This window comes from Quercus lobata, chromosome 4 (genome assembly GCF_001633185.2).
Source record: "Quercus lobata isolate SW786 chromosome 4, ValleyOak3.0 Primary Assembly, whole genome shotgun sequence".
In the NCBI taxonomy this organism is placed as follows: Eukaryota; Viridiplantae; Streptophyta; class Magnoliopsida; order Fagales; family Fagaceae; genus Quercus; species Quercus lobata.
In genome coordinates this window covers 77,416,752-77,444,458 of record NC_044907.1, presented here as the reverse complement: position 1 = coordinate 77,444,458, position 27,707 = coordinate 77,416,752, and the positions used below count along the sequence as shown (strand labels likewise).

The window sequence follows — 27,707 nt, the reverse complement described above, 5'->3', positions numbered from 1 at the left end:
GTGGGATGCCGATGGCTGTGGTCTGGTGATTGTGGTCATGGATCGTGGGTCCGATGGCTGTGGTCCGGTGGTGGCGATGGAGGTTTCTTTTTTTTATTTTTTTTTTATTTTTTTGTTCTGCGTGGTTCTTCTTGGGTCCGATTGGGCTCCGATCGTGCGACGGAGCTTGGTGGTCAACCATGGAGCACGGGTCGGAGCGTGGATCGAAGGAGTCGTGGTCCAATTTGGTTTGTGGGTTTTTTTTGGCTGTGGGTTGTGGTCCGATTTGGCCGTGGTTTGTGGGTTTTTTTACATTTTTTTCTTGCTGTGGTTGGTGGTGATTTGGTCCGATTGCTATTGATTTTTTTTTTTTGGTCCAATGGTGGATGTGGATGTGGTGGGTGTGGTGGGTGGATGTGGAGGTTTTTCTTCTTCTTTTTTCTCTGTTGTTGTTTGTGGTTGCGGTGGATCTGGCTAGTGGCTGGTGGCGGCGATGGTGGGTGGATGTGGTGGTTGTGGTTTGTGTGGGTGGATGCGGTGGCTGGCGGTGCTAAGAATAATTGGGTTGAGAAAGAGAGAGACAAAGGAGAGAGAAGGAAAAATAAAAAATGATAAAGAAAGAATATTTAAATGGAATGTTTAAAAAAATAGAAGTTTTGATGGAAGTGATGTTGTAAAGTGGTGTGTTATATGTTATAAAATTGGGTTTTGAGAAGGTAAATGCTAAATTTTTTGCAAACCTTGATAAGAATGCTCTAAGAATGCGCTAATCCTAAATTTTCCAAGAAGGCCAACTTGTCAAAACAAGACTTTTCTTCTGGGCACGTAGACCAAAGCTCCAAAGCCACTTGTTCCCCCACCCACCCCCTCTTTACAAAGGAAAAAAAAAAAATATTGGCCAATCATTTCTTATCTTGGATTCGGTTAATGTATATTTTTAAGGTACATATTAATTATTTATTTTAGAAAATATTTTATAAAAAATTAAAGGAATTATAAAAAAGGTTATAATTTATTCACTTTCTTATAAATTTTTTTTAAAATAATTTATTAATATATACCTCAAGAGTATATGCACATAAAACCATTTTATCTTTCATAACTCTTTATCATAATAATGAGGTAGTAAGTATTATTAGTTAAAATTCTTCTGTGATTTCCATGTCATGTATTCATGACTAATTCATGGATTCATTATTTATTTATTTCACCGCTCACACTTGATCATTTCATTTTTAACAACAACAACAACAATATTTTAAAATTATGATAAAAATTGTGACTTTTGTCTCTAAACTTTCTCTATTAGTTCTTCTCAAAATTTTTTTTTTCTCTGTTAGTTTTTTCTCTAAACTTTCTCTATTAGTTTCATATATCCAATTTATTACATATCCGATATTCATCTCTCATAAATACACGTTTGTCTCGATAGCATTTATTATCATAATAATTAGACTGCCAGTAATCCTCCTTGATATGTAATCTATAAGTTTAATATAACTACTATGGAGCAACCTTCGGGGGAATGTGCAGAATAGTACAGTGAGGAGGGAGTATATCGTAAGTTATGATGCGCTAAAAAGAAAGTTGGAAAGTAGCATCTCGAGTTCTAGAGACTCGATTTCAATCTATAGATCTCGAGTCTTAGGGACTTGAGTTCCAAAAAGCAAAACAATCTTGATTTTGTACTTGGAGTTCTGAAGAAAAACAAAGGAAGAACGATTTGAAGAGGAAGCACGATTTGATCTAAAGAACGAAGAGATGATTTGACTTTGATCTGAAGAGGAAGAACAAATAGACGATTTGAAGAGGCACGATCTGGTCTTCAGATCTGCTGTCGAATTATCATAATAATTAGACTGCCAGTAATCCTCCTTGATATGTAATCTATAAGTTTAATATAACTACTATGGAGCAACCTTCGGGGGAATGTGCAGAATAGTACAGTGAGGAGGGAGTATATCGTAAGTTATGATGCGCTAAAAAGAAAGTTGGAAAGTAGCATCTCGAGTTCTAGAGACTCGATTTCAATCTATAGATCTCGAGTCTTAGGGACTTGAGTTCCAAAAAGCAAAACAATCTTGACTTTGTACTTGGAGATTTGAAGAAAAACAAAGGAAGAACGATTTGAAGAGGAAGCACGATTTGATCTAAAGAACGAAGAGATGATTTGACTTTGATCTGAAGAGGAAGAACAAATAGACGATTTGAAGAGGCACGATTTGGTCTTCAGATCTGCTGTCGAAGAACGAAGAAGAAGAACGAAGAATGATCTGCCGTCGAAGAACGATTTGACACTCCGAAGAACTTGAGAAAGAAAAAGTGAAACTCGAGTCTCAAAAACTCGATTTCCACAAATCAAGATTTTAAAACTCGATTTTTATCTTGGAACTCGAGTTTTAAACGTTCGAAATGCTAGTTTTCAACATTCTTTTGAAATGTGTCAACTAATTAAAATTTTTAATATTTAATGTTATTTGGAAATAAAATTCAGCAACCTCCCCTAGCTTAAACTTTTTTTTTACCCAAAAAATAATAATTAGACAACTCTTTTGGAAAGTAGTCAACGTATAATGGGAACGGGATAAAACGCGGTGGAATAATTGTTATACCAAACGAAAAGTATAGGTGCCAGCGCCGCGCTTGACTTTGACATGTCAATTGTCACGTGGATCCACATCCTGTTCATACGTCATTGTAGTTTGAGTTGGACTTCACTGAGCGCTTCATTTTTGTTTTTTTACTCTCACTGTGTCCAGTAGCTTCGTACTTCTTCATGTGTGTAGTTTGAGTTGGGTTTATTGAACTTCCAACTTCTATTTGGAATTCATGTCAGGACCACCCTCATCCATGTTTGCCTTTACCTTCTTCTATGCTCTCTTAATCATCACTAGCCTTGTCAATGTTGCTCATGCCCAGAATCAAACAAAAGCTGCTACAGATCCTAATGAAGGTGCACCTATTTCCTCTCTCTCTCTCTCTCTCTCTCTCTCTAAATGTTGTTTTTTTGCTTTGTTAGACTGTATTCAATTATGTTGTGCAGAGAAAGGTCATACTATCATCTTTAAGATAAGCACATATCAATACTAATTGCAGGAGAAACATTAGCAAGTTATTGAACACTATTGAAGAAAGGGTACTGGTAGAAAAATCAAGAAAAAACATAGATAGGGAAAAAAGAAAAAAGAAAAAAAAAAGAGAACAAATCTAGAGTGCACCCAAGTTGTTGACTTGTTTTGCCCGGTACAAATTTTATGGACCCACCATTTTTCTTCAGCCACTTACGCACAAGTTAGCAAGTTGTAAATTGGGTGTAAAAATGGTTGGATCTAGGTGGACTGGAATTTTTTTTTTTTTTTTTCAATTTTCAATTTTTCACATCCTCTGTCCCATAGCATTGCCACTTCATTGACTAGCCCACCACAACTCAAAAACCCAGGGCAGGGAGTGAAGTTTTCGGTGTTGTTAGACTTATTGGATTAGGAATTTTGCAAATGAGTACAAATGGTATATACCTTCTATATGGCCATAAGTTCACTTACAATATCAAGAGTAAAATGAATCTATGATATCACACAAATTGGATCTCTATCTCTCAGTATTCAACTATTGTCCGTTGAAAGTCCTATTCAATTCCTCTTTCTCCTAATTTGCCACATTAAACACAATGGAGCTATATTCCATATACCTTATTTCTGAAAGAGTTGGACATTCGTTGCGAAAATTGAAACAATCCTCTCACTCTTTTAGGCATCACACCAGTTTATTTACCAAAACCACAATACAAAATTATATCACTCTATCACAAATGGACTATTCATAAGCAGGTGACCAACATAAACACCATTTTGGTTGCAAATATTACACTAATTTACAATAAACAATACCTTATTTAGAATAAAGCATAACACATTTTGGCAGTCTTGGAGAATTGAATCTGAAATTTCTATTCCTACATTAGTGCCTTAGCCAACTATTTAACCATGCGGTTTTTTGGGAAACTTGATTCAAAATACAATGTGCCAGATAATTAAATTATACTTTGACTTTTTGGTGATTCTCAACAAATCGTAAAACCAAGTTTTGAATGGTGTAACTAAAGTTTCTAAACTGCTTTGTTTTCTTTTATAAAAGAAGGAACTAGTTCTTGATTTGTTGCATTATAAATTACTCAAATTGAACTAAATTCTTAATATTTTTAAACACCCAAAGTGGTTTACATTCGAGTCTAGTGAAACTGAATAAAGACCCTATCTAGTTCAATGTTGATTTTATTTGTTTTTGAGGATTGATTTAAAACTAACAAAACTATATATCCTTCATTTACAATACATCCTGTAAGCTTAATAATGACTCTATGTTATTATTTTATCTTTTCTAGCCTTTGCGGAGTAAATTAAAGCATTGATTAACCATTAAAGACTGAAAAAATATTTCTAGTCTTTGCGGAGTAAATTAAAGCATTGATTAACCATTAAAGATTGAAAAGATAGCTTCATCATAGAGAGTGTAGCTCTATGCTGTTTCTCAAGTTGACTATGTAATGCCCCAAAATCATAAAAAATAAAAGTCTATTCAATTAAAATAATCCATAAAAATATTAAATAAGTGCAACTAACAACCTAAAATCTCATCACATATGTCAGAGCTCTAATTCCATCAAAGATAAAATATCTTCAAAATAATTCTCCAGTACAATATTCAATACCATAAAAATAATAATGAAACCCTCAGTTTCACAATATAATTTGTAACTATTATCTTTCAAGAATCTCTAATGATCCTTCTAATGTATCTGTAAGGGGGAATAAAAGGGGGTGAGATAACTCAATAAATGGAATTCACTAACAGTGGGGTGTGGGAACAAACCTTTTTAAATAAATATTCCATACAACAAAGCTATAAGTTGCAAAACTATCCGTATTTTAACATCAAATATTTCATATAAAAATATCATTATATTGTAAGCCATCATAATCTACCAATAAAATCATATAAAAAATTTCCTAGGCTTTTTGTGTGGTCATGTATATGCCCCGTTGACAGGGTTGTGTTGTCCCCTTTTAGAACTAAAACTCCATTTTCATCCCTTTTCTTAAGGGCGGTTCCTTTGGAATCTAAAGATGCATTCCTTTGCTAAGGAGCCCCCTTTTTGAATCCTTAATGGTATACTCCCTTGCTAAGGAGCTACCAAATGTGCTGTCCTCTTTTCTGGGACTGTCCCTTGCTAAGGACTAATTACAGTATAATTGTCTCTTACTAAGGACTAAATACAATACTGAACTTTTAATCACGACTTACCATAAGATTCAAAATAAATTCAAGATGCCCACAACAAATAATCAAGTCATAATACTCAAAATACAAAGATTTCTCCACACATACAAATTTAAATAAGTTTAGTTTGTCCCACAAGTCTTTCATATAACAAATAGTCAATGTTTCCATACAATGTGCACATCAAACATTTATAGGATATCAATATATTTATAGGATATCAACATATTTCTTTCATATAAGAAGAGTTTCATAATCAAAACTGTTTTTCAAAAAACCCCCAAAATTAGTAAATACCACTTATTTCTTAGTTGCAAAAATGAAATCAACCATCCTTGAGTCACAAAAAATCAGTAGAATTAGAACCTAGCAACACCAAAAATAGGTTCATCAATACACAAATTTCCCACTTAAAATCAGTTTTCATACTTAAATAGTTTAATCTATCAATATTAAAGCCTACGGAGGTGTTTAGATTCTTTGATATACACTTCAGCTTTGTCAGTGGGCTTGGCTATTGAATTCGTGGCCATCATTGCTGGAGTTGCAGTTGTTAAGTTGATAGATGGGAGCATTGAAATGCCCTGTTTGATGCCTGAACTTATCAATCAGGCTTCCAAAATTTTCACAATTATTCTAATTCTAGTCACTGCCTATATTTGGAGAAATTATAAGGTTCTTATAGTGGATAGAATATTTTTATTCCACTAAAAGGCCCCTACATGTTTAAAATTGCTGAGATAGAATATTTTTAAACAGAAACTGATTACTGACTCAGTAATTTTGAACAAGCAGGAGTCTTTTAGTAGAATGGTGGGCAAGTGACGTGATCCACCAGAAGATTGTATAATTTCTCGCAACGGAAAATTATTAGGTATTCTCGGAGTACCATTAATGCGTACTCCTCTCTCTCACATAAATTGTGGGTCCCACCATAAATTTAATTAGTGGAACCCACAATTCATGTGAGAGGAGGAAGTATGCTTTTATGGTATTCCGGTAGTACACAATAATTTCCCAACAACACCTATTTTTCTATCAGGTACGCAAATAATAGATGCTTCCTATAAGCGTGGGAATAATTGCTAGCCATTGAATATTCAAACTTCCTAAATTTAGAGTAGGAGAAAACCATACCTGCCGTCTCCACTAGCCACAGTGAAGAAAAGAAAAGTTCAATAGTGTGTTGTAGCTAAAACAAAAGGAAACCTTATAAGTATATACACGTGTAGCTTAAGAGGTAAAAGGCTAGGGTTTTCCTTTTTAAAGCTTACCAAGCCCCATATATATATACCTATGCCATCTCACTTGGGCTTCTTATACCATAATAATTATCAGATTTAAATCTCCTAGGCCCAAACCAATTAAATCCATTTAATTGTGGGCCTCCTTTTTAATTCATGTATAAGAAAGAAATTAGTAATAAAATCATGGGGTGTTACAGACTAACATGTACATAGCTTGGAAATTTGATTGCTGCAGTGAGAGCTTTAAACTCAATCTTTCAAGAATGGAAGATATCACCAATCCCGGGTCAATGGAATATAAGCGGGGAGCCATGCAGTGGTGCTGCAATTGACAACACCAGCTTTACAGACACGGATTACAACCCCTTTATCAAATGTAAATGTTCATACAAAAATGGCACCGTTTGCCATATCCTTGAACTGTAAGTTTTTGCTCAATGCAATTCTCGTGCTTACTCTTGTCTCTGGGATTTTTAATGTAAATATGCTCATTATAGAGAAAATAATAGTGCTCTCCTTTTTCACCTTTTCATATTACTCTGAGTTGTCAGTACAAAAGTAGCCTTAAAAGTGCTCTCAATGATGCAAATTGATGCAACCATTAAGACAGACCTTGTTTTGGTCTTTTACCTTGATGGATTGATCTCTTTCTTACTAGCTATGGAAACCAACAAACCAACATTACTTTAGCTAGTCCCACTTTCAATACACACACACACTTTTACTTATGTTGATGTATTTATTGCAATAATTTGGGACATTTTATAGGTTAAGAGTTATTATACAAAGATGATAAGTGAAAAAAAAAAGAAAAGATCCATTCGAACATTTTGAATCTAAAAGTAATCTCCCAAAAAACGTAGGAAGGGGTGAGGCTATATCAATATTTATGGGTGGCATCTCATCATATTTTTTCTCATATATATATATATATATATATATATATACTGTCTAATTGGGAAATAGAAATAAAAATTTGCCCCTATCACCTCCCATCACACTAATTTTTCTATCATGTCTTGCCATTCCGCATGTCAATGTTTGGTGGTTGTATTTGTTATATAGAGAGAATTTTATGCTCTTCTAGAAGATACCATTGGTCAGTGCCCCTATTCTTGACTGTTCTAGAAGATATCATTGGTGAGGTGTCCATGCTAGATATCACCATTAGAATATTCCTTGTGATATTTGTAAATTTTTCTATTATATATATGGAATGGATTGGCTAAGATACAAAAATAAAAGATCCTCCTTTTCTTTTTGCTCTCTTCTTATTTTTATTTACAGTATTAACAGTGATATTATATTTTAGAATAATCACTTCACACAGTGTGCATACCCACTCCTTTCTTTGGGCTGTACCAGGTGCAGGATTAAACCATAAGAGCAAATCTAACTCAGATTCAACTTGCAGACCTATGCTAATGCTCAGAGGTCTTTAGAGTTGGTAGTGATTCACAATTTAGCTTAGGTAGTCCTTTAGCTAGTTATACAGTTAGGCCTTGTTCTTCCCGAACTAGATTCTAGGCTTTCAGGTTTGCTGGCTATGATCTTTCTCTTTACAATGCTTGCTTAATATATCAAGAATTATTGTGATATTAACATTTTACACCTTTGTGCACTTCACTAGTATCATTGGAGATGTACTATGGGGTTGGACTCAAATTTTAAGATTTTCCTGATACGAGTGTGTATTAATTTTCTTGAAATATTTTTTTAAGTCCTTGTTTCAACTTGGTTAACATTTGTAAAGTACCTTTGGCAATTTATTATGTCCATTGACTCCATTTTCGATTATTTTGGTTCCGAAGGATTTCTTTTACCTAATAATTGGCATGCAGACTCTGAATGCGTGTGGTTACAAAGGTTTAAAATTATGAGAGAGGGACCTTTGTAGTGTTCATAATATTAATAGATTTGTAAAGGACTAAGAAATGAGGAGGTGTGGATTCAATCAACCGAGAGGATTTAAGAGCTTGAATTTTTTAGCATGTTTGATTTGGTGTTGTGCACTGTTGTCCTTGTAATTTCCATAGTTATAGTGGATTTATTTTCATCTGTGGATAAAGTAAGATTTGGCTGGACCATATTTAAATTTTGTCTTTCATGTTCAGTACTTTATTTTTTGATGTTAATGTAGTACCACATGTTGGGCATTTTTTTTTTTGGTTTTTCTACAGTGGTCCTCCATACAAACCACTCTTTCTTCTTATTTATTTATTTATTTTTTTTAATTTCTTTTGTTAAATACTTATAATTTTTTTTTCTTTTGTTAAATTATTGTATTTTATCTAACTTGTCAATTATAGTCTTGATTTTTTCAACCTCATCAATGTCAAGGTGGTCTTTGATGTGTAGAAGCTTAAAATGAAAATGAAGAAAGTCCAAATTAGAATTATAATCTTTTTCTACTTTTTCTTTTCAATTCATTAGTTTCCTAAAATCAACGACTTTCTTGTTTGTGACCAAAATTTAGTATAATGCCAAAGTTCAAAGCTTTCATTTAGAATTACTTGAAAATCATGGATATTTGAATCATTAAAACATTTTGTTTCATGATTCTTGGTGTTATAATTTTCATGACAGGAAGGTTTTTGGATCGGACGTTGATGGTGAGCTGCCAGACGAGCTATGGACTTTGACTTTCCTCACCAATGTGTATGGTTTCTTATTTGTATTTTGGTGTTCTTGAGCTGAACTGTATAATGGTGCACAATATCAACCTATGGAAATATTTGCTGCTACTTTTTAAATTTTTTTTTTTGGAAAGTGTACCCATATATATACTTGTTGCCCTTTGCATTATGTCCTTTTATGGAAATTGAGTTTCCTTCATCTCTTACAGGGATCTAGGCCTAAATTACTTAACTGGTCCCATCCCCGCATCCATTGGCAACTTAACTGGATTGCAATACCTGTAGGCTCATCTAAATTTTGATTTCAAAGTTCCTATTCAAAGTACATATCTTTTTTCAGCCATATTTATTTCTATTTCTGGTGTTGTTTATAACTTTTTTTCTTTACTAGGAACTTTGGCATTAACAGATTATCAGGAAAGCTTCCAAAGGAACTTGGGAAGCTTACTAATCTATTATCACTGTAAGTTTTTTTCATTAATAACTCTGTAACATGCCTAAACTGGCAATCTGATGTTTTTGCAGTATAACAAAGATGAAAGAACCTTTTTTGTTATTTTAATTTTTTTTTTCTCTAGTTCTGCTTAGTTGTGTTGTTATCTTCTTCATAATTTGGAAAATCTTTAACACTATTGGCAATTTCATATTCCCGCATTGACATCCTTCAATCTTGGTCACTTAGTTTGACAATATTTATTACTCTTGAATGAAACATGCGAGCCATACTATGATTCGATATCAAAGTAAACGATTTGTATGAACAATCGTATTTGACACATACCATGTTTTCTAATTGCCATTGCTAGGTTTTGGTGAGTTCTTGTCACCTTCTACCTGGTTCATGTACTGAAAACTAATAATCTGAACCTAAGAGAATGTAATCCTTCGAACAATATTATTGATTTACTTGCCAATTTTGTAGGGCATTTGGGTTTAACAACTTCTCTGGTCCTCTGCCATCTGAGCTTGGGAATTTAACCAAATTACAACAATTGTAAGTTGTAAAACATTGTTGACTTTCTATTCAATTATTAGTGCGAACTTCTGTATCTTGATAGACTGCATTTGGTAGCCTGCAGATGTAGGCTTTGGATTTATTCTAAAATAACTTTTAAATACAGTGTGTCGCACAAAATAATCATTTCTTTGAGAGAGGAAAAAAAAAACAAAAAAAAAAGTAAAGAAAAGAGGAGAGCTTTGGTCCCATAACTCCCAAGGTGCTGAAAAGCAGTTTTTGTTTGACTACATGAACAAGATTATGAATGTCGTAATAATTTATTGGTGTTTGAATAAGTATGAATTAGATTTTTATAAATGAGGGGTTTTGTTGATATGTTTTTTTTTTTTTTTTGATAGGTAATATAAGAATTATTATTGATGAAAAAATGAAAAAGAAACTTACAATGTGTTCATGAGAATGAACATAGCAAAGCACAAAACAGAACGCAAAAGTAAACAATCAAGAGACTAAACTAAGAGACTAAATGAGGGGTTTCGTTGATATGTTTTTTCTTGGCCTATAATAGAATTATGGTTAAATGATTAAATTTACTATTTCCTAATAGTTTAAGTTTTTGGGATAATCGGTAATTTATCGACCCACAAAAAGTGTATTTTGAGGTGGGTTTTAAAAAAAAAAAAAAAAAAAAAAAACGTATACAGTATATAACTATTTAGTTGATTAAGGATATGTATCACAAATCTGTAACTAATGTGAAAACAAGTGGAGGCATCACAAGTGAGTTTCCTATGATACACTATAGGTTTGCATCAAGTATCAACATAAGGTCCATATCTTTTTGTTGATGATATACTTTCAGTAGATTAAACTAAAAGCAGAGTTAATGTCAAGTTAGAAATTTGAATAGGTGCTTTAGAGTTTTAATGCTTTTGGCTAAGTAAGGCTATGACTAAAACAAGATGCATGGAATGTCAATTTAGTAAAGGTATAAATAAAGATTAATGGGTTGTATGATTTGATTTTCAAGATGAATGTGTAGCTTCTTCTCAAGCAGTAGTACCGGCAACTAAAACAGTCTTCTATCCAACACCGGTTACTTCTATAAGACAAGAGCTCCTAATGGAACAATTACCTATTCTACCTGATTCACTGCCAATACCCAGAAAATCTGGTATTCAGATTCAATTGCGACAAGAGCACGTTCGAGAGCAGGGGGCAGAAAGACCTTCTACTTCTATTGCATCAACAGCTGATTCAATTGCTATCAGTTCTAAGCCTTAGTCATCTATTCGATCAATGCATCCGGTATTAACGCTGTAAGACAAGAAGGCAATGGTTGCTCGACTAAGCAGAAAGATTCACGACTGCCTCTACGGGGGGAGGGGAAAGGGGGAACCTTTCTGTTTCTTGAACTGCTGACTTCGAGCGTGTTTTGGCGCTTAGAATCAATAATTCATAAAAAATGAGAGATATCAAAGAGCAGGAGCTCACAATTTTTAAAGCATTTAAATCAAAATTAAAGTTTTCTGAAAAATGCCTTAAATTAGCTAAAAAATTCTATACTGTTTCCAAAAATTTCACTAAAATTTTTTTAGACCCTGTCTGAATAGAAAAATTGTCATATCTTTTTGCACACACATCCAAATCAAGCAAGGCTAGCCCCATTGGAATCCTTGTCATGTCAAGAGTCTAATGGAAAAATGTTGCTGCCAAAAAATAGCCGAAGAGATGCCATCAAGGGCAAACATAAACTAATGTTTAAGTCTGTTGCAAAAACATGGTGTAAAAGACCTCCTAAAGCCATCTATGGGCTTATAATTAATGGGAAAGAACCCTATGGCTCTGATACCAATGAAATAGATATTCACATGGTATTGCATCAAACTAAATTGGGTTTTGAATCTTACCGTGCTATTTAGCTGAAACCCAATGAGATAGTATGAACTTTGGCTCCATTCCATGTCTTCCAAGCCTAACCAATAAATTCCACATCCTCCTTTTGCTTGTTAGTGTGTATGTACAACAATATGAAATCCCAAGGCAATTGTTTGATGGAACCCTAGAACAAGCAGAGTACTCTAGAGAGAAGGGAAAAGTAGGCTAGGGTTTTTTCCTGTGGGTGGCTGGCTATGACTGAGGAAGGCCACTCTTTTTCACTTTGTCCAGAATAGCATATTGCAGTAAACCTTAGTTACATTTATTTTGATGGGCTGCCAACATATATGACCCTACATTTTAGGTTCATATGTGTGCACCTGCCTTACTGTTTTTTACACTCATGAATCATGATTGATGATTATTGCAGTTTTAATTATGTAAGGAATGAGTATCAGATTGCAACAGATTTTTTTATTTCTTATTTTTATAATAGTTTTTACCTTGACAGGTATGCTGATAGTTCTGGAGTTAGTGGCGAGGTCCCGCCAACATTTGCTAATCTAAAGAACCTGAATGTAATGTAAGATAAATTAAATGTATTGACAAAAAATAAAAATAAAATCCTATCATGTTTCCTTTTGAGCAAATATTTCTATTTGTCGCAGGTTGGGATCAAACACTGGGCTCACTGGTCGGATACCTAGCTTCATAGGGAATTGGTCAAATCTTCAAACCTTGTAAGATGATATTAATAGATTTTTTTTTTTTCTTGATCGCACTTAAAGTACGAACTAGGCTTTCAGTACACTGTCTGTTGAAAACTGTTAAAATAGGATAAAAAATGTAGTATTCAAGTTTATATTCAACACCAAGTGTATATTTCCACAGTTCACTATCAGCTACTCCTAAATGTTTTTGTAGGAGGCTTCAAGGAAACTCTTTTGAAGGCCCTATACCATCGTCATTTTCCAATTTAACTTCTTTGATGGACTTGTGAGTGTTTACATCTATATAGTTAATTTTGTTTATATATTGCAGGTCTTTGAGGCTAATAATCCCATGTATGATGTAGGAGAATAGGTGATTTATCTAATGGTAGCTCTTCACTGGCATTCATTAAGGAAATGAAGTCTCTAAGCATCTTGTAAGATTCCAGCTTACAATCCAATGTTTTTAGTATCTAAATGTTGTGGGGTGTCTTGTATTCTGAAAAGGTTCTTTCAAAGGGGCCTTAGCTGGAAGCCAGAGGTCCATGGTGTTTGCCATGGGCCCTAGGCTGTAGAGCAAGGAAACTCTATGGTGCTACTGTTGTATCAGAAAGAGAGAGACTTTTTGTTTGTGTGTATTTGCATAACACTGGCATATAATTTCTTAATTTCCTTTAATTTTTCTTGCTTTAACAGATTACATGTCCTGCAGGATTTTAAGGAATAACAACATTTCTGACTCAATTCCAGTTACCATTGGAGAATACCAATCCTTATGGCAGCTGTAAGTTGTACTTGTTGATGGATGATTCTTTGGATAAAGTAGGGGGTAGCAATGTGTTAAGTTGAATATGTGTGTCTTCGTAGCACTTGAATGAGGAATTGGTCTACTGGTTAATGGGTTAACAACCTCAACCTGAAATAAACATCTATGTGGATTATTTATACTAGAATCTGTAAAGTAAATCTAAATGAAATGATATATTTTCTTGGTTACTAGCTTTGGATTTTCTAGGAAAGAAACTTGGTATAGCATGTATCTTTCTATAATTGAGTTTTGGGATCACTTCATTGTAAATCCAAATTAGTTTTTTTTTTTTTTTTTGGACCCCGCAAAAGTGGGGAGCTTTGTGCACTAGGTACAACCCCCCCCCCCCCCCCCCTTTTTTTTTTCCTTCTATTATTAAGATTTTCCCTTTCTTGGGGCTGGTATACTGAGTGTGAGTTTAATTTCCTTAAAGATTTTTTGGGTTTTCAAAATTTGTTACTTTCTATCTTCTGTTATTTAGCCAACCATGTGATTTTAGTTTCTTTGTCTTTTCTTGTCTAAGGGATTTGAGCTTCAACAGCATAACTGGACAGATTCCAGACTCGCTTTTCAGCATGAATTCGCTCTCTCACCTGTAAAGTACTAACTGTTTTAATTATATTATATTGCACCTGACATGTATGTCTAGTGTATAATGTGTGTATTGTTGCCTCATGCTTAGGTTTCTTGGAAACAATAAATTAAATGGTACCCTGCCAGCATCAAAAAGTTCGACTCTTCACAATATGTAAGTACAATTGATAATGTGTACCTAGCATCATTCTTTTGAATCTTTGGTTTGTTTGTATGTGTTTAAAAATAAAATTTGAAATTCCGTCTTTCACTTGTACATATATCAGCTTGCTGTTGTTTGAAATAATAACCTGCTCTATGCAGAATGCATACAATTGTTTGAGGAAACTTGTAATGAAACTCCCAGGAATTTGAAAGCTCTTAACTTGAATGCCCCCAAATGGATTTTGCATCATGATCTCTTTTGTATTAACCAAGGGGGAAGGTGAATCCCCACTGCTTCCTTGAAAGAGAGATGTCCTTATCATAATTTCTTAACCACCATCATGCTATGCTCATAGGATAAATAATTTTATGAAATTGTCAGTATAATCTAATGATATAACTTAGTCTAAAGAATCTTCCTATTCATGATTCCACAGAAGCTTTTAATTTGTCTTTTATAGTCATGAATTGCATTTTAATTCTGTAAGTACTCTATTTAACAATTTTAATTTAGTTATCAAATTTCGGGTATTGTAATTGTCATAGTTACTCCCTGTCCTATTCTTTTTGTTTATCTTTATAAACAAAAATTTTTAAGCAAACTTTTTTACTTCAGGTCTAAAAACAAAATCATAAGTTTCCAAAATTAGTTTAGAAAGTTTTTCAATTTTTTTAAGGGAGACAACCTCTTAAGTTTTAAGGGAAATTTTGCAGAGTTATAAAAATATGTACATTCATTATAGAAATTGGACATCTATTTTTTGATATACATATATAAAAGGATGGACAAATAATATGGAATGAAAAGGATTACATTTATCGTGAGAGATGACTTATAAACTAAGATGCATGGACACGGAAATGGATATAGGTATGATACAGCGACACAGGAAATTTTTGAAAAATTATAACATGATATGGCAGATTGGACACAGTTAAAAGACAGGTATGACACGGATACGACATGGGTATGACACCCAAATGAAGTGTCCGTGCATCCTAGCTTATAAATGTAGATGTTTACCAAAATTATTTGTGTATAATAATATTCTCTCTTGTCTTATATTTATTTTTTGTAAGTGATCCTTGTTAAAACACAAACACACACACCCCAAAAATAAACTAAAGAGGGAAATTGAAATAGAATAAGGATATTGTTTTCAAGATAGAAATTGCAAGGTAAAATTGAAAATTAGTTCGGCTGAGATCTTTAACCTCCAAAGTGGCGTCTCAGTTAGTTTTAGAAATGTGGATTGAAATTTATTTGGGAGTTGCTCTTCCTTGAATTTGTTGGTTCACACCCTTCATCTCAATCTTGAAGCTTTTCTATTGGTCTATTTGAATTGTTTGCCTTGCGAAAAATATGGATATCAATGAAGATCGTAACATCAGCTTGCGTTGCTTCATTGGGGAAATATAAAGAAATGGAGGATTTTAGATTTGAATTAGTGCATTGTCTAGCTTATAATCAAAAGAGTAGATGGATGGGTCAACTAATATCTTATACTAACCATGGTGTTTATGTTAATTTACTGACTTCTGTTTTCCTTGGAAAAGCATTTGGAAACAAAAGATTCCTTCTTGAGTAGCTTTCTTTGTTTGGATTGTTGCTTTAGAGAAATGCTTGACAATTGACAATTTACGAAAAATGAAGGTTTGGATATTGGATTGGTGTTACATGTGCCAGTGTAATGGTGAATCAGTTGACCATCTCTTCCTTCATTGTCCAGTTGCTATGGATCTGTGGGCTATGGTTTTGGGTTTATTTGGAGTAAGCTGGGTTATGCTGCAATCCGTTTTGGGGCACTTAGAGTGTTGGCAAGGCAGGTTTGGTCATCATTGAAATGGTTTTATTTGGTTAATTGTACCCCATTGCTTAATGTGGTGTCTTTGGAGGGAGAGAAATAGTAGGTGTTTTGAGGATATTGAGAGATCTATACTTGACCTCAAGTCATTTTTCTTTAACACTTTATTGGATTGGTTGGTTGGTTGCTATGCAAAACCAATCATTCCCTTCTTTTTTGATTTCCTTGATCCTTGTAATTTTTGTCTTTGAGTTGTTGACCCCTTGTACACTACCTATGTACTAGGGTGATCCTTTTTTGATATCAATAAAACTTATTACTTATCAAAAAAAAATTTACTGCAATATGGACTCATCATTCTCGTAATTTGCTTGTAGAGATTTGTCCTACAATAATTTAGTTGGGAGCTTTCCTTCTTGGATCAACGAAGAAAATCTTCAACTGTATGTTTTCTATTATTTGTTCCTTTGTTTTCCAGGTATATTTAGTAATTTTCTAGTTTACACATAGGTTGATATTCAATGTACTTTCTGAACTTAATGACCTTCTACCTCTAGATCTACTTTTTTTTCTTTTCTTTTTAAATCATGTAAAAACTTTCATTTCCTATATGGTTTGTAATGCATGTATGCTTAACCATTAGAAACTTACATTGAGCTGTCATTGGATACAATATGCAGCAATATAGTTGTCAACAACTTCACTATCGGAAGTTCAAACAGCAGGTGATTCTCTTGATGTTATTTTTCATTTGTATAGCATGAGCATTCCATAATGAATAGTTAATCACATTTGAGTTACGATGTTATTGTCTTGTTGTACCTGACCATCATTATTATTGTCTTCTTGTACTCTGGCCATTGACGCCTTGAAACATAATTTTTCTTTTCATTTTATATTTGTTAGAACCATAATGTTTTTCCAACTTTAAATTAATAAAAATTAGTTGATGTCTGATATGTAAATTTGTATTTGACATAATTATGTGGTGGCCAAATGAGGGCCAAACTACCCTTGTGGTCCTCCAATAATTGGGGTAACTTCAATTTCTTCCTCAACTATTAATTGTGTTGATTTTGTTCCTCAACTTTCAAAATCGAGTCACTTTTATCCTTAATCAAGTGAATTTCTAAGGATAAAATTAACTTGATTTTCAAAGTTGACAGACCTTGATTTGGAAAGTTGAAGGACGCAATTGGCACAATTAAAAATGTACACAGACCAAATTGAAACTGTGGCAAGTGTATAAGGACCAAATTTTTAGTTTGGTCTTAAACAAGTGCTACCCTTATTTCCTTTTGGGCACAATCTCTACTATCAAAAAGTCAAAGAATCATCATCTTTCCATATTATCTCTACCTATTTAGTAAAACAACTAAGACACTCATTAAAAGTTTTGCCACCTTTTGACATGTTAGTAGATCATTGTAGTAATTCTCTTTCATAAAAAAGTATTTTCATCTCAAACTAAGGCACTCATTTTGGGACAATGAGTAATAAATATAATTAATTATATGTCTGTATTTTTCTTAAAATTAGATCTTATTGTGAATGCAGACAATTATAATGGGTTTATATGAAATGGAAATAGAAAAAGGTAGAACAACCACTACAAAGGAAACATGATTTACGTGATTCAGCCTTTTGCCCTTATTCAGTGTTGTTGTTGATGAGAAAGTTTAACTTAAAAATGAGGGAGATTACAATGGTAGTACACTTGTAACCCAAACCCCAAATACACCCAAAACTCTCACATTGGTGTTAGAACTTCAAAAGCCTAGAGAAATGGTAAGTCACTTTGCTGAACATATGGCATAAACAAAAATAGTTTCCAAATCCTTTACAAAGTCATTGATATGGAAATTCTAATTCATCAAGATAATCTTATACGGGTATTCCTTTTTTCTTCATTTGAAGGGTGTAGAGTAATTGCACCATGTATATACAGTGTGATGGTATATAGTAATGATCTGATGGGGGTCTTTTTTTCTTTTTTTTTTATTTTTTATTTTTTATTTTTTTTAAATATCATGCCTAGCTATAAACCCTTTCTTTTCATGGTAGCCACTATCCCTTTATCTTCAACTAAGTATGACCCCATGTTCTGAAATTTGTAGTCACTAAATAGTGAGGGAGAGATAGAGAGAGTGAAGGAATCAATAGGATACCTTAATTATTTATTTTGTGCTGTCAATGACTATCAAATGATAACTCAATCCCTCTTTGTTGTGGGAACATCCATGTGAAGAGCATGCTTGCATATTTAACATGGTACATTTCTTGTTACAGGAGTAAATTAATCCCAATGGTGACACGCACATCAATTAGAAAGTGCCACTTAATTCACTAGTGGTTGATGTGAAACAATATTTATTTCTTTTCTTAAGTGTAATTCTTTTCTGCTTTCAGTGGTTTGCCTTCAGGTTTGAACTGTCTTCAGCGGAACTTCCCTTGCAATCGAGGGTCTGGAAGTGGAATCTGTAAGCACAATTGAGGGCTAATCCTTTTCTTAAGAATTTTATATTGGAATGAGGAGGTGTTAGGTCAATGAAGGAGAACAATCTTCTCAAGGACTATAAATTTTCAAGAACATAGTTAAACTTAATATTATCAACCGAACTTGTTCCTGATTTATTTTATTATCTTGGTATATATGATCAGGAACTAATCCTTGCATAGGCATTGATAGTCATGAAAAACTAATGATATTTCCAGTGACCAAGTCTAGCACTTATTGTAAAAATCATCATTGTAGCACTTTGTCGATAATCATGATATAGTGTTGATGAAAATACAAGGTTCTAAAATGCTATTAGTGCTAATAATTGATTCTCCACTTCATGTTTGTTGATTTCTATTCTATTTTAGACAATAAAGGAGCCATAAAATTTTGGTTGGGGGGGGCCAGACTATTGGCATTGATAAACTGTTCAAGATAAAATCAAAAAATATAATACACAATTATTAGTACAAGTATATACATGTATGCAAAAAAAAAAAAAAAAAAAAAAATTATAATACTAGAATAAGTTTTAACTCATAAATATACTGTAAACTTTTAACTTTGATAATATGTGTGTGGGTGTAATAAAAAATTGATTTTTTCTTTTGGGTTTTTTTGGGGGGGGGGGGGGGGTGTATGGCGCCCCAAAGGACTGGTTCTGCCACTGGTTTTAGAATGAAGAAAAAACAAAGTGAGGAACAGGCTACGTCATTTCTTTTTTCCCCATGAGAATTAAAGAAAACAAAAGGAAAGGTTTTACAATGGGAACATGGAGAGGACAAAAGAAATAAAATAAAATTAAAAAAAGGGGGGGTGGGGAGGGGGAATCGTGGGATTTAAATCTTTTAGCATTTGGCTCATAAAGCAAATTTTATACTATGTTCCAAGACTAATGTATAGCTTGGGATGGATGAAAGCCATGCAGTGTACTTAAATTGAATGTGCTATGTAATCCACGTGATTAGCTGTTAACTACTTTTTTGTATTTTGTGCTATGTAACCAATTGGTAAACCATTTTATTCTATAGAAGGAAAACTCTGGCGTGATTTCACAGAATTTGCTCTACCCCTTCTCAGATTTTATGATCCATAAAACTAAAAAATGCAAGTAAATAACCTTCTACAATTGACCCTAAACTGTATAACATTCTATTAGACATTATTGGGACTGCAAAACCTGAGAGACCCTTAAAAAATAAAAGTTATGATACAATAATTTTGATCAACCTCTCTGTATCTCATCCTACAACCCTTCTGTAGACTCCAATTCATTATATTGTCTTTTTAAATTACAAATCTCCATTCAAATGGGTCTAATCCAGACTTTCATCTTGAAAGTAGGAGATATGCTGTTGATAATCAACTGTTGTGTGGCTACAATCTACATGCTCATTATTTTATAAGTTTACTTCTATTACTTAAATTGAGGCCCATACATCCCTTTTATATGATAGAGGCATTGGCTGGTGGAGTGGTTAACTTCTTCTTGAATATATGTGTGGAGCAAATGAATTCCCATGTTATCGAACTCTATAATAGTCAGATACATGAGAGTTCCTCTTGCGTGCAAGATTTATGGGATATTAATTTAAGTGGAATGTTTGAGCATGAGAGAATTTTAATTTTTCATTTTTTACGATTGAAAAGTTATATCTGCTATGAGCAAAAGTGAATCCATCACGACCAAGTGACCAGCTACATTCCAATTTTTAGATTCTGTCTCTGCAAAATAGGTTCCTAGATTGCAATGGATATTTAAAATTCAAGCTCAAGCAAGTCCTGACTATATCTGTAACATGCATACAAGCAAATCAGGACACATGCAAGTCCTGACTATTTTGTTTATTAAAATAGCTTTTCTGAATTTATATTGATAAGTGATATTATATTGTAATGCAGATTATAATTTTTCAATCAAGTGTGGTGGTCCGCAGATCACTTCTTCTGGGATTGTTTATGATAGGGATAACGAGACACTTGGGCCAGCTACATATTATGTGACTGACACAAAGAGGTGGGCAGTTAGCAATGTTGGATATTTTCTTGAGAGCAACAATCCTCAGTATGAAAGTTCTACATCTTCTCACATTACAAATACTTCAGATGCAAGGCTGTTCCAGACAGCACGAAATTCTGCTTCTTCATTAAGATACTATGGCTTGGGGTTGGAGAATGGCAATTACACTGTGATTCTCCAGTTTTCAGAGACAGCTTTCCAAGGTTCATTTAAGTGGAACACTCTCGGGATACGCCTCTTTGATATTTATATCCAGGTCTCTCTTATATAGTTGAATCGTTTTAGAAAATCTGTATTTAGTGCACATTTTAAACTGATATCTTTTGGACACAAACTACTTGTTACCTATTAGTTGAGTATGACTTTTTTATATTTTATCAAATATTTTATATATATATATATTTATGAGCACTAAAGTATGACAATAATCAAATGCCTCAACTTGGAATCATAATGATTTGGCTAATTCATTGTTTCTAGGATGACTTTAAAATGTGATTTATATTGAGTTAACTCCTGAAGTTGTTAGTAAATCTAGAAATCAGTAACAGTCACAGTGTTCTTTTGCATTCTCAAAAGTTTAGTCCAGTACAGCAGGGCCCTGTGCAATTTCTTAAAAGCATTTTCCCAATTCATTTTCTTAACAGAAACAATTCCAATGAGTAAAATATTTCCATATCAGGAATGTGTCTATAATCAGGATAAATTATTACGATTGAATGCAACAAAATACCTATGTTCCTTAAAAATTATCTGACTTCTGCATTTCATTTTTTTCCAGGGGAATCTTGTTTCGAAGGATTTCAACATACAAAAGGAGGCAGGTGGCGTCACATTTAGAGCTGTCCAGAAGGGATTTAAGGCTCAGGTATCTGAAAACTATATTGAAATCCATCTTTTTTGGGCTGGGAAGGGGACTTGCTGCCTACCTTCTCGAGGTACTTATGGACCTACTATTTCAGCTATCAGTGTAACTCCAGGTAATTGAATTTGAAATTATTAAGATGTTCCATGGGAAATTTTATTACTAATGTTGGGATTCAACTTTCTTCAATTCTGCATAGAGAACTGGATGTCCAGTTCCCTCTACAATATGCTGCAATGTCAAAGAGGGCGGGCATGTTGGATGTTGTGGCATCCTCCTAATCTGCGAAACAACTGTCACACAAGACAATTGTCATTTGAGCTTCTGGACCTCTGGTAGCATAGATGTCTATTATCACATTAAAAGATCATCGTTTGTAAAAGGTGGCTTTCCACATTAAAAATAGGGACTCAAAATGTCTCCTTTGCAAGCATTCTATCTCATGAAAATAGTAGCTCTTCCACTTTATTGAATTCATGCTTTGAAAATTCCACCGTCATATTACACGTTCTTTATGTTCTTAACATATATGCCAATTTTCATGTCAATCGGTTGTTATTTCCTATTTGATGTATGAACTTATCTTTTATTCATTATTCTTAACAAAAAAAAACTTAAATTTAAACAATTGATTGATGACGTGGCTATTAACCTTTGATCATCTTGAAATTTTGCAAATATGTAAAATATATGAAGATAATGTAATCCAACGGTAAATTTGTTCAAATCAGGTGTAACTTGAACCCAACCCTATATATATTGGAACGTAGTCTATATATTATTTGAAGTTGTGATTTAAACCCTTTGAGAGTATATTTGTAATGTGCATAATAATATTTTGAGTATAATAATACCACTGTTAGGGTTAATCAATTTAACCCAACACAGTATTTTTTCTCCAAAGGTCAACATGTCATTAATCAATTTAACCCAACACAGTATTTTTCTCCAAAGGTCAACATGTCATCAAAGCACACTTTCCAAAACTCACATCAACAACCTTCAAAAAACTTGTAAGAATGAAAGAAACTTGGTATTCCTCAGTTGTGGATCATATTTTTCTCCATACTATTATTTATCAAGAAAAAGAGAATGAAAGAAATTTTCTTTTATTAGAGCTCAATAAAACTGCTGAGTTGGGGGCAACTTTTGCTATAAGCCTATAAGTCATTTTGAACACTTCACCTTTTAATTTCCAAAGATCTTATGTGGTGTAGCATGGTAAAGAGAGCTGCATATCCAGTTCTTGTGAAAATTGAGAAGATCCTAGTACCTGATTTTCCAGCTTACTAGTTCCATCTTATGAAATACTGACCTTTTTTACAGATTTCATACCTACTGTCAGTAACAGCCTTCCAAGCAGAAAGAAGAATAGGACTGGTCTGATTGTGGGGATAATTGTTGGTGCACTTGTAAGCTTTCTTACCATTTTTGCAGTATTGTGCTTTTTTCGCAGGAAAAATGGAGCTCACACCAAGGAAGATGAAGGTAAACTGAAACTCTGTTGCATAACGATGAGAATTGTCTGGCTTCTTGACTGTGTGGTATTCTGAAGATTCAAAACTAGTGTGTTTCCTGTGTAAATCAGTTTCTTTAATGTTGGGGATGGAATTTCGATGCTGCATCTTATGTCCAAGCTAAAATGGAAACATTGGTGTCTCATTATAGTTTTATGTCCAACAAGAATGAGATATAAAAGCATTTCCAGTGAGAACTATTTTGTATGTGAATGTGCCTAACAATATATAAGTATGTATCTATGTATTTGTGTGTGTGTGTGCATGTGTGTGTATATATATATATATGCACACATATACAAAAACTAGAGAAGAAATTGATTTCCACCCCTAAAACACATGTATTTTTAAACTTCAGTAAGGTCTTGCAACCCATTTTATAATATTCAGCTAAACAGATTCTAGACAAAACACATTTTGGTGGTGTTTTACAAAAACAGATTTCTTATTAAAACAAGTTAATAATTAAAAGGTATTGCAACATTTTTGCAAGAATAAGCAGTCTGATCTTGTTTGTTATCTGGTTTCAAGAGGTATTTATGTTTAAGAACCATATAAGCAAATTGATCATAACCTGAGTTCATGTTGAATATGTAGATTTCCTTGGGATAGATGCTAGACCATACACTTTCAGTTACAGCGAACTAAGGACTGCTACAGATGACTTTAGTCCTAATAAGCTTGGAGAAGGGGGATTTGGACCTGTGTATAAGGTTAGTTATTGTTTTCAAGAATCAAGCTAACATCGAATGGAAATATAGTAGGTTAGATCTTGTTATATCTTGATGAATACCTTAAAAAGGCAAGGAAAAAAATATATGGAACCTACCTGAAATCAAGAAACTCCTCAGAGAAGTTTCTTATTCTAATATAACAAAACTTGTAAAGTACAATGTATATCTATAGGAAAGCTTCTTTGAAAAAGAAATTACAAAAACAACATTAAATTTCTTATGACTATGTTGATCAATTAAATTAACATAATTAAATAAGTTAAAATGATATAACTAAATTTGGGGATGAAAAAAAGGGAAAAAGACTGAAATTGTGGACTGCAAACTATTCACATAGACATCTAACAATCCTACTTCTTGACAGATTTCATATAAACTTGTTCTGCCCAGTAGCCTATGTCTTTGCCACAAACTTAAGTATCTTGAAAATGGCCTACCAATAACCAATCACAGCTTGCAATATCACCTTCCCCTCTCTCTCTCTCTCTCTCTCTCGCTTACAATAAGTTGGTGGCTGGGGGGATTTGAACACAGGGTTCATCCCCCACTGGGCAGTGCACCAAGCCACGAGGCTGTTGGTTTGTTTGGCCAAATATTGGGCTATGTTTTTCCAAGTCACTGCATTATAATAATCTGTTATTTTATTTTCTTAGTTGCTATAAAAAGCCATTTGATGGACGAATGAAATCCATTGGTATGCCCCGTGGCTGAAATTCAGTTGAAAGGTCTATAATGATCTATGCAGGTGCTAAATGCTAATAGATAAAAGGTGATTGAAACCCACAAACTGATCATCTTACCAAAACTCTCTTAAGAACATTTCAACTTGATATCTGTAATTCAATTTCATGGTTCAAAAGCTTGAGAACTTGATAGAAAAATGACATTGGTTCATTAAGATCCAAACTGTCAAAATGCTGTCACCGCTAATTTTATTTACAGTGAAAGATACAAATTGAATACAACATGACCATAGAATTGTTCATTTAGAGCTTATTGTTTGCCTTCAAATTGTTTACTCTACAGGGAACTCTTATTGATGGCAGAGTAATTGCTGTGAAGCAGCTTTCAGTAGCATCTCAGCAAGGAAACACCCAATTTGTAACTGAGATTGCTACTATATCTTCTGTACAACACCGTAATCTTGTGAAACTTTATGGATGCTGTACGGAAGGAGATAAACGACTTCTTGTTTATGAGTATCTGGAAAATGGGAGTCTCGATCAAGCATTATTTGGTAAGAGCATAAGATTTTGTTGAACTTTATATCTATTTTTCTAGTGAGTACAACACTACAGATTTTATAACAAACGGTTTGCATGAGGCAGAACAAAGAAGTTTGAATATCGATTGGCCAACTCGTTTTGATATATGCATGGGAATTGCAAGAGGTATAGCTTATCTTCACGAGGAGTCAAGGCTTCGAATTGTACATAGAGATGTGAAGGCCAGTAATATTTTGCTCGACTTAGAGTTTATCCCCAAAATTTCAGATTTTGGTTTAGCCAAACTTTACGATGATAAAAAGACACATTTAAGCACCCGTGTTGCAGGGACATAGTAAGATTACTCAATGATTTTTATTCTACTTTTTGCTTCAGATATATATGTAATACCTCACCTATTAATTATTGTTTTAGTGGGTATCTTGCGCCGGAGTATGCAATGCGTGGGCACCTTACAGAAAAGGTTGATGTGTTTTCCTTCGGTGTTGTGGCTTTAGAGATTGTAAGTGGCAGGCCTAATGCTGACTCAAGCTTGGAAGAAGAGAAGCTATATCTTCTTGAATGGGTAAGAAGAAAATTATTGTAATCTTTATTAGTCTTCTTTTTTTATTTTTTTATTGGTAAACATTGACCCATTTAGAAGTTCCAAATCATCCCGACTCTAGCATTCACATTAGACTTATGATAGTTTAATTCAGTCTCACCCAAGTTTATTTTGGTTAAAAAAAAAAAAACAATGAAGGGCCTTTGAGACAAAGGTAGCAACAGGGAATTCTTCATGTCCATAAGAAATAGTATCAACTTTATTTTTGTTTTCCATAGAAACTACAATGATTTCTGTTACTCACATGATAGGGTATGAAACAAATACGTTCCAATGGTAATCTAAAGCTCTTTAAGATTTCCAGGATATGACTTCTATATTTTGTTTGTCCTTTGGTTTGTATTGTTTATATTTCATGATGACCCCAACTTTTGTCATTTACACTATTTTTCTTTCTCATTAACATGTGAATCCTGATGTAATTCCAAAATCCATCTGCCATGTTTTCTCAAAAAAGAGAAAAAAGAGAGCTTGGTCAAGTAGAATGGAGTAGTTTTGTTAAGCAGCCCCTATATTGATGTTATGTTACATATATAAAGGCTAGATCGAGACTGTATTACAAATATTTAGGTGTATGGTGTTCCCCATTTATTATGCTTACCATATACACACTGTCAAAGTATATTTATATCTCAATTGAAATGAATACAGTACATAGAAAATTCACACTCTTACATGGTATTAGAGTCCTTGTAACCAACCCATCTTCTGCTCCCATTCTTTTTGTTCAATTTTTTTTTTTTTTTTTTTGAGTCGAGGTTCTGCCTTCTCCATTGCTGCTGGCTTCTAATTATGATGAGACATTTATCCCTGGGGTTTAACCTACCACAATTCGGATTTTTCTAAACTTTATTTTCTCGTCTAATTGATCTCTTTGGAAGCTAGACATTAAGAATGTGTTTCTGCATGGATTTCTTGCGGAAATTATCTTCATGACTTAGCCTCCAGGCTGTTCCATCCTAAACTTCCTCACCATGTTGGTCAGCTTTGCAAGGAGATCTAATGCCCCCAAATAGGCCCTTCATGCCTGGTTTCCACAGTTCAATTCCTTTATCCTTCAGTTTGGCTTCCAGACGAGTCAAGCTGATCACTTCATGTTTGTGTACCGCCACTCCTCACAGATGTTGATGATCCTGTTCTAAGAGGCAATACACCATCTCTGCTTGCCTCTATTTCTACACTTGGCACCTCTTGGCACCAAGTTTTAGATAGAGGACCTTGATCCCTATCATTACTTTCTGGGTCTTGAGATAACCCCTTATGCACTGGCTCCATCAAATCTCAAACTTGATATACTATTGATATCTAATGTTGCAGTTCTATGGTTGATGCAAACCCTGCTGCACTCCCTTGAGCACCAAGTCATAGCTCTTTGCTTTAAAGGATGATCCTCGTTTTGATCCTACTGAATGTTGTTAGCAAGGGCCACTGCACCCCGAGAGTTATCTTTAACAAACTGCCTTCCTTAAGTGGCATTCCTAGTCATATAATTTCTATTATGTGCTGAAACTTGTGATAAATGTATTCATAATTTGTACATATCAAAGTGAATATTTCTCTGATGCCACTCTAGTGAAATAGACCTTAAGAGTTTCTCTTGTCAAAAGTATTTCACTAACGATTGTCACTTTCCTGCTTCTTAGGCTTGGCACCTACATGAAAAGGAACGTGATATCGAACTGGTGGACTCGAAATTATCTGAGTATAGTGAGGAAGAAGTGAAACGAATGATTGGAGTAGGTCTTTTGTGCAGTCAGGCATCACCAATGCTAAGGCCATCAATGTCACGTGTGGTGGCAATGCTTTCAGGAGATGCTGAAGTGAGCACTATAACTTCGAGGCCGGGATACTTGAGTGATTGGAAATTCGATGACAAAACCAGCTTTATGAGTGACATTAAAACCGACAGAACTGATACTAGCCTATACAACATTGCAACAAGCACAAGCATGTTTGGTGATTCACAACCTTCACCAATGCTTGCAACTGTACCTATGCTTCATGATGCTGTTGGAGAATAGACCACAGTTGGTTCTTGCTTTATTTTCTTCTTTCTTTCTTATGTTTCCTAGTTCTTTTTCTTTTTGATGATAAACATAAAAAATAAAAAATAAAAAAATTTCTCATATTCTTTTACTCCGGATCTTGTATGTCATATCATATGGAGATCCAGTTGCTTGTATATTACAAATTTTCCTTTCTTCC

The 27,707-nt window shown here is 33.9% G+C and overlaps 1 protein-coding gene across 4 annotated transcripts; it reads left to right on the top strand.

Annotated features, from left to right (window-relative positions):
• The first annotated feature begins 2,708 nt into the window (after window positions 1-2,708).
• LOC115984312 (probable LRR receptor-like serine/threonine-protein kinase At1g56130) lies at window positions 2,709-27,707 on the top strand. 4 transcript variants are annotated; one of them, XM_031107300.1, is made up of 25 exons: window positions 2,711-2,932; window positions 6,739-6,925; window positions 9,090-9,161; window positions 9,349-9,420; window positions 9,531-9,602; window positions 10,062-10,133; window positions 12,487-12,558; window positions 12,644-12,715; window positions 12,900-12,971; window positions 13,051-13,122; window positions 13,398-13,469; window positions 14,017-14,088; window positions 14,176-14,241; window positions 15,962-16,054; window positions 16,414-16,479; window positions 16,717-16,761; window positions 18,446-18,516; window positions 20,439-20,812; window positions 21,338-21,536; window positions 22,748-22,909; window positions 23,536-23,651; window positions 24,699-24,909; window positions 25,001-25,232; window positions 25,313-25,463; window positions 27,146-27,707. In XM_031107300.1, exons 1-25 carry the CDS (start codon window positions 2,809-2,811, stop codon window positions 27,521-27,523), a joined length of 3,195 nt encoding a protein of 1,064 aa, XP_030963160.1. In that variant the 5' UTR covers window positions 2,711-2,808; the 3' UTR covers window positions 27,524-27,707. The 4 variants fall into 4 exon arrangements, with proteins under 4 accessions (XP_030963164.1, XP_030963160.1, XP_030963162.1 ...); XM_031107302.1 differs by lacking the exon at window positions 15,962-16,054; XM_031107304.1 differs by lacking the exons at window positions 25,313-25,463; window positions 27,146-27,707 and having other exon boundaries at window positions 2,709-2,932; window positions 25,062-25,153.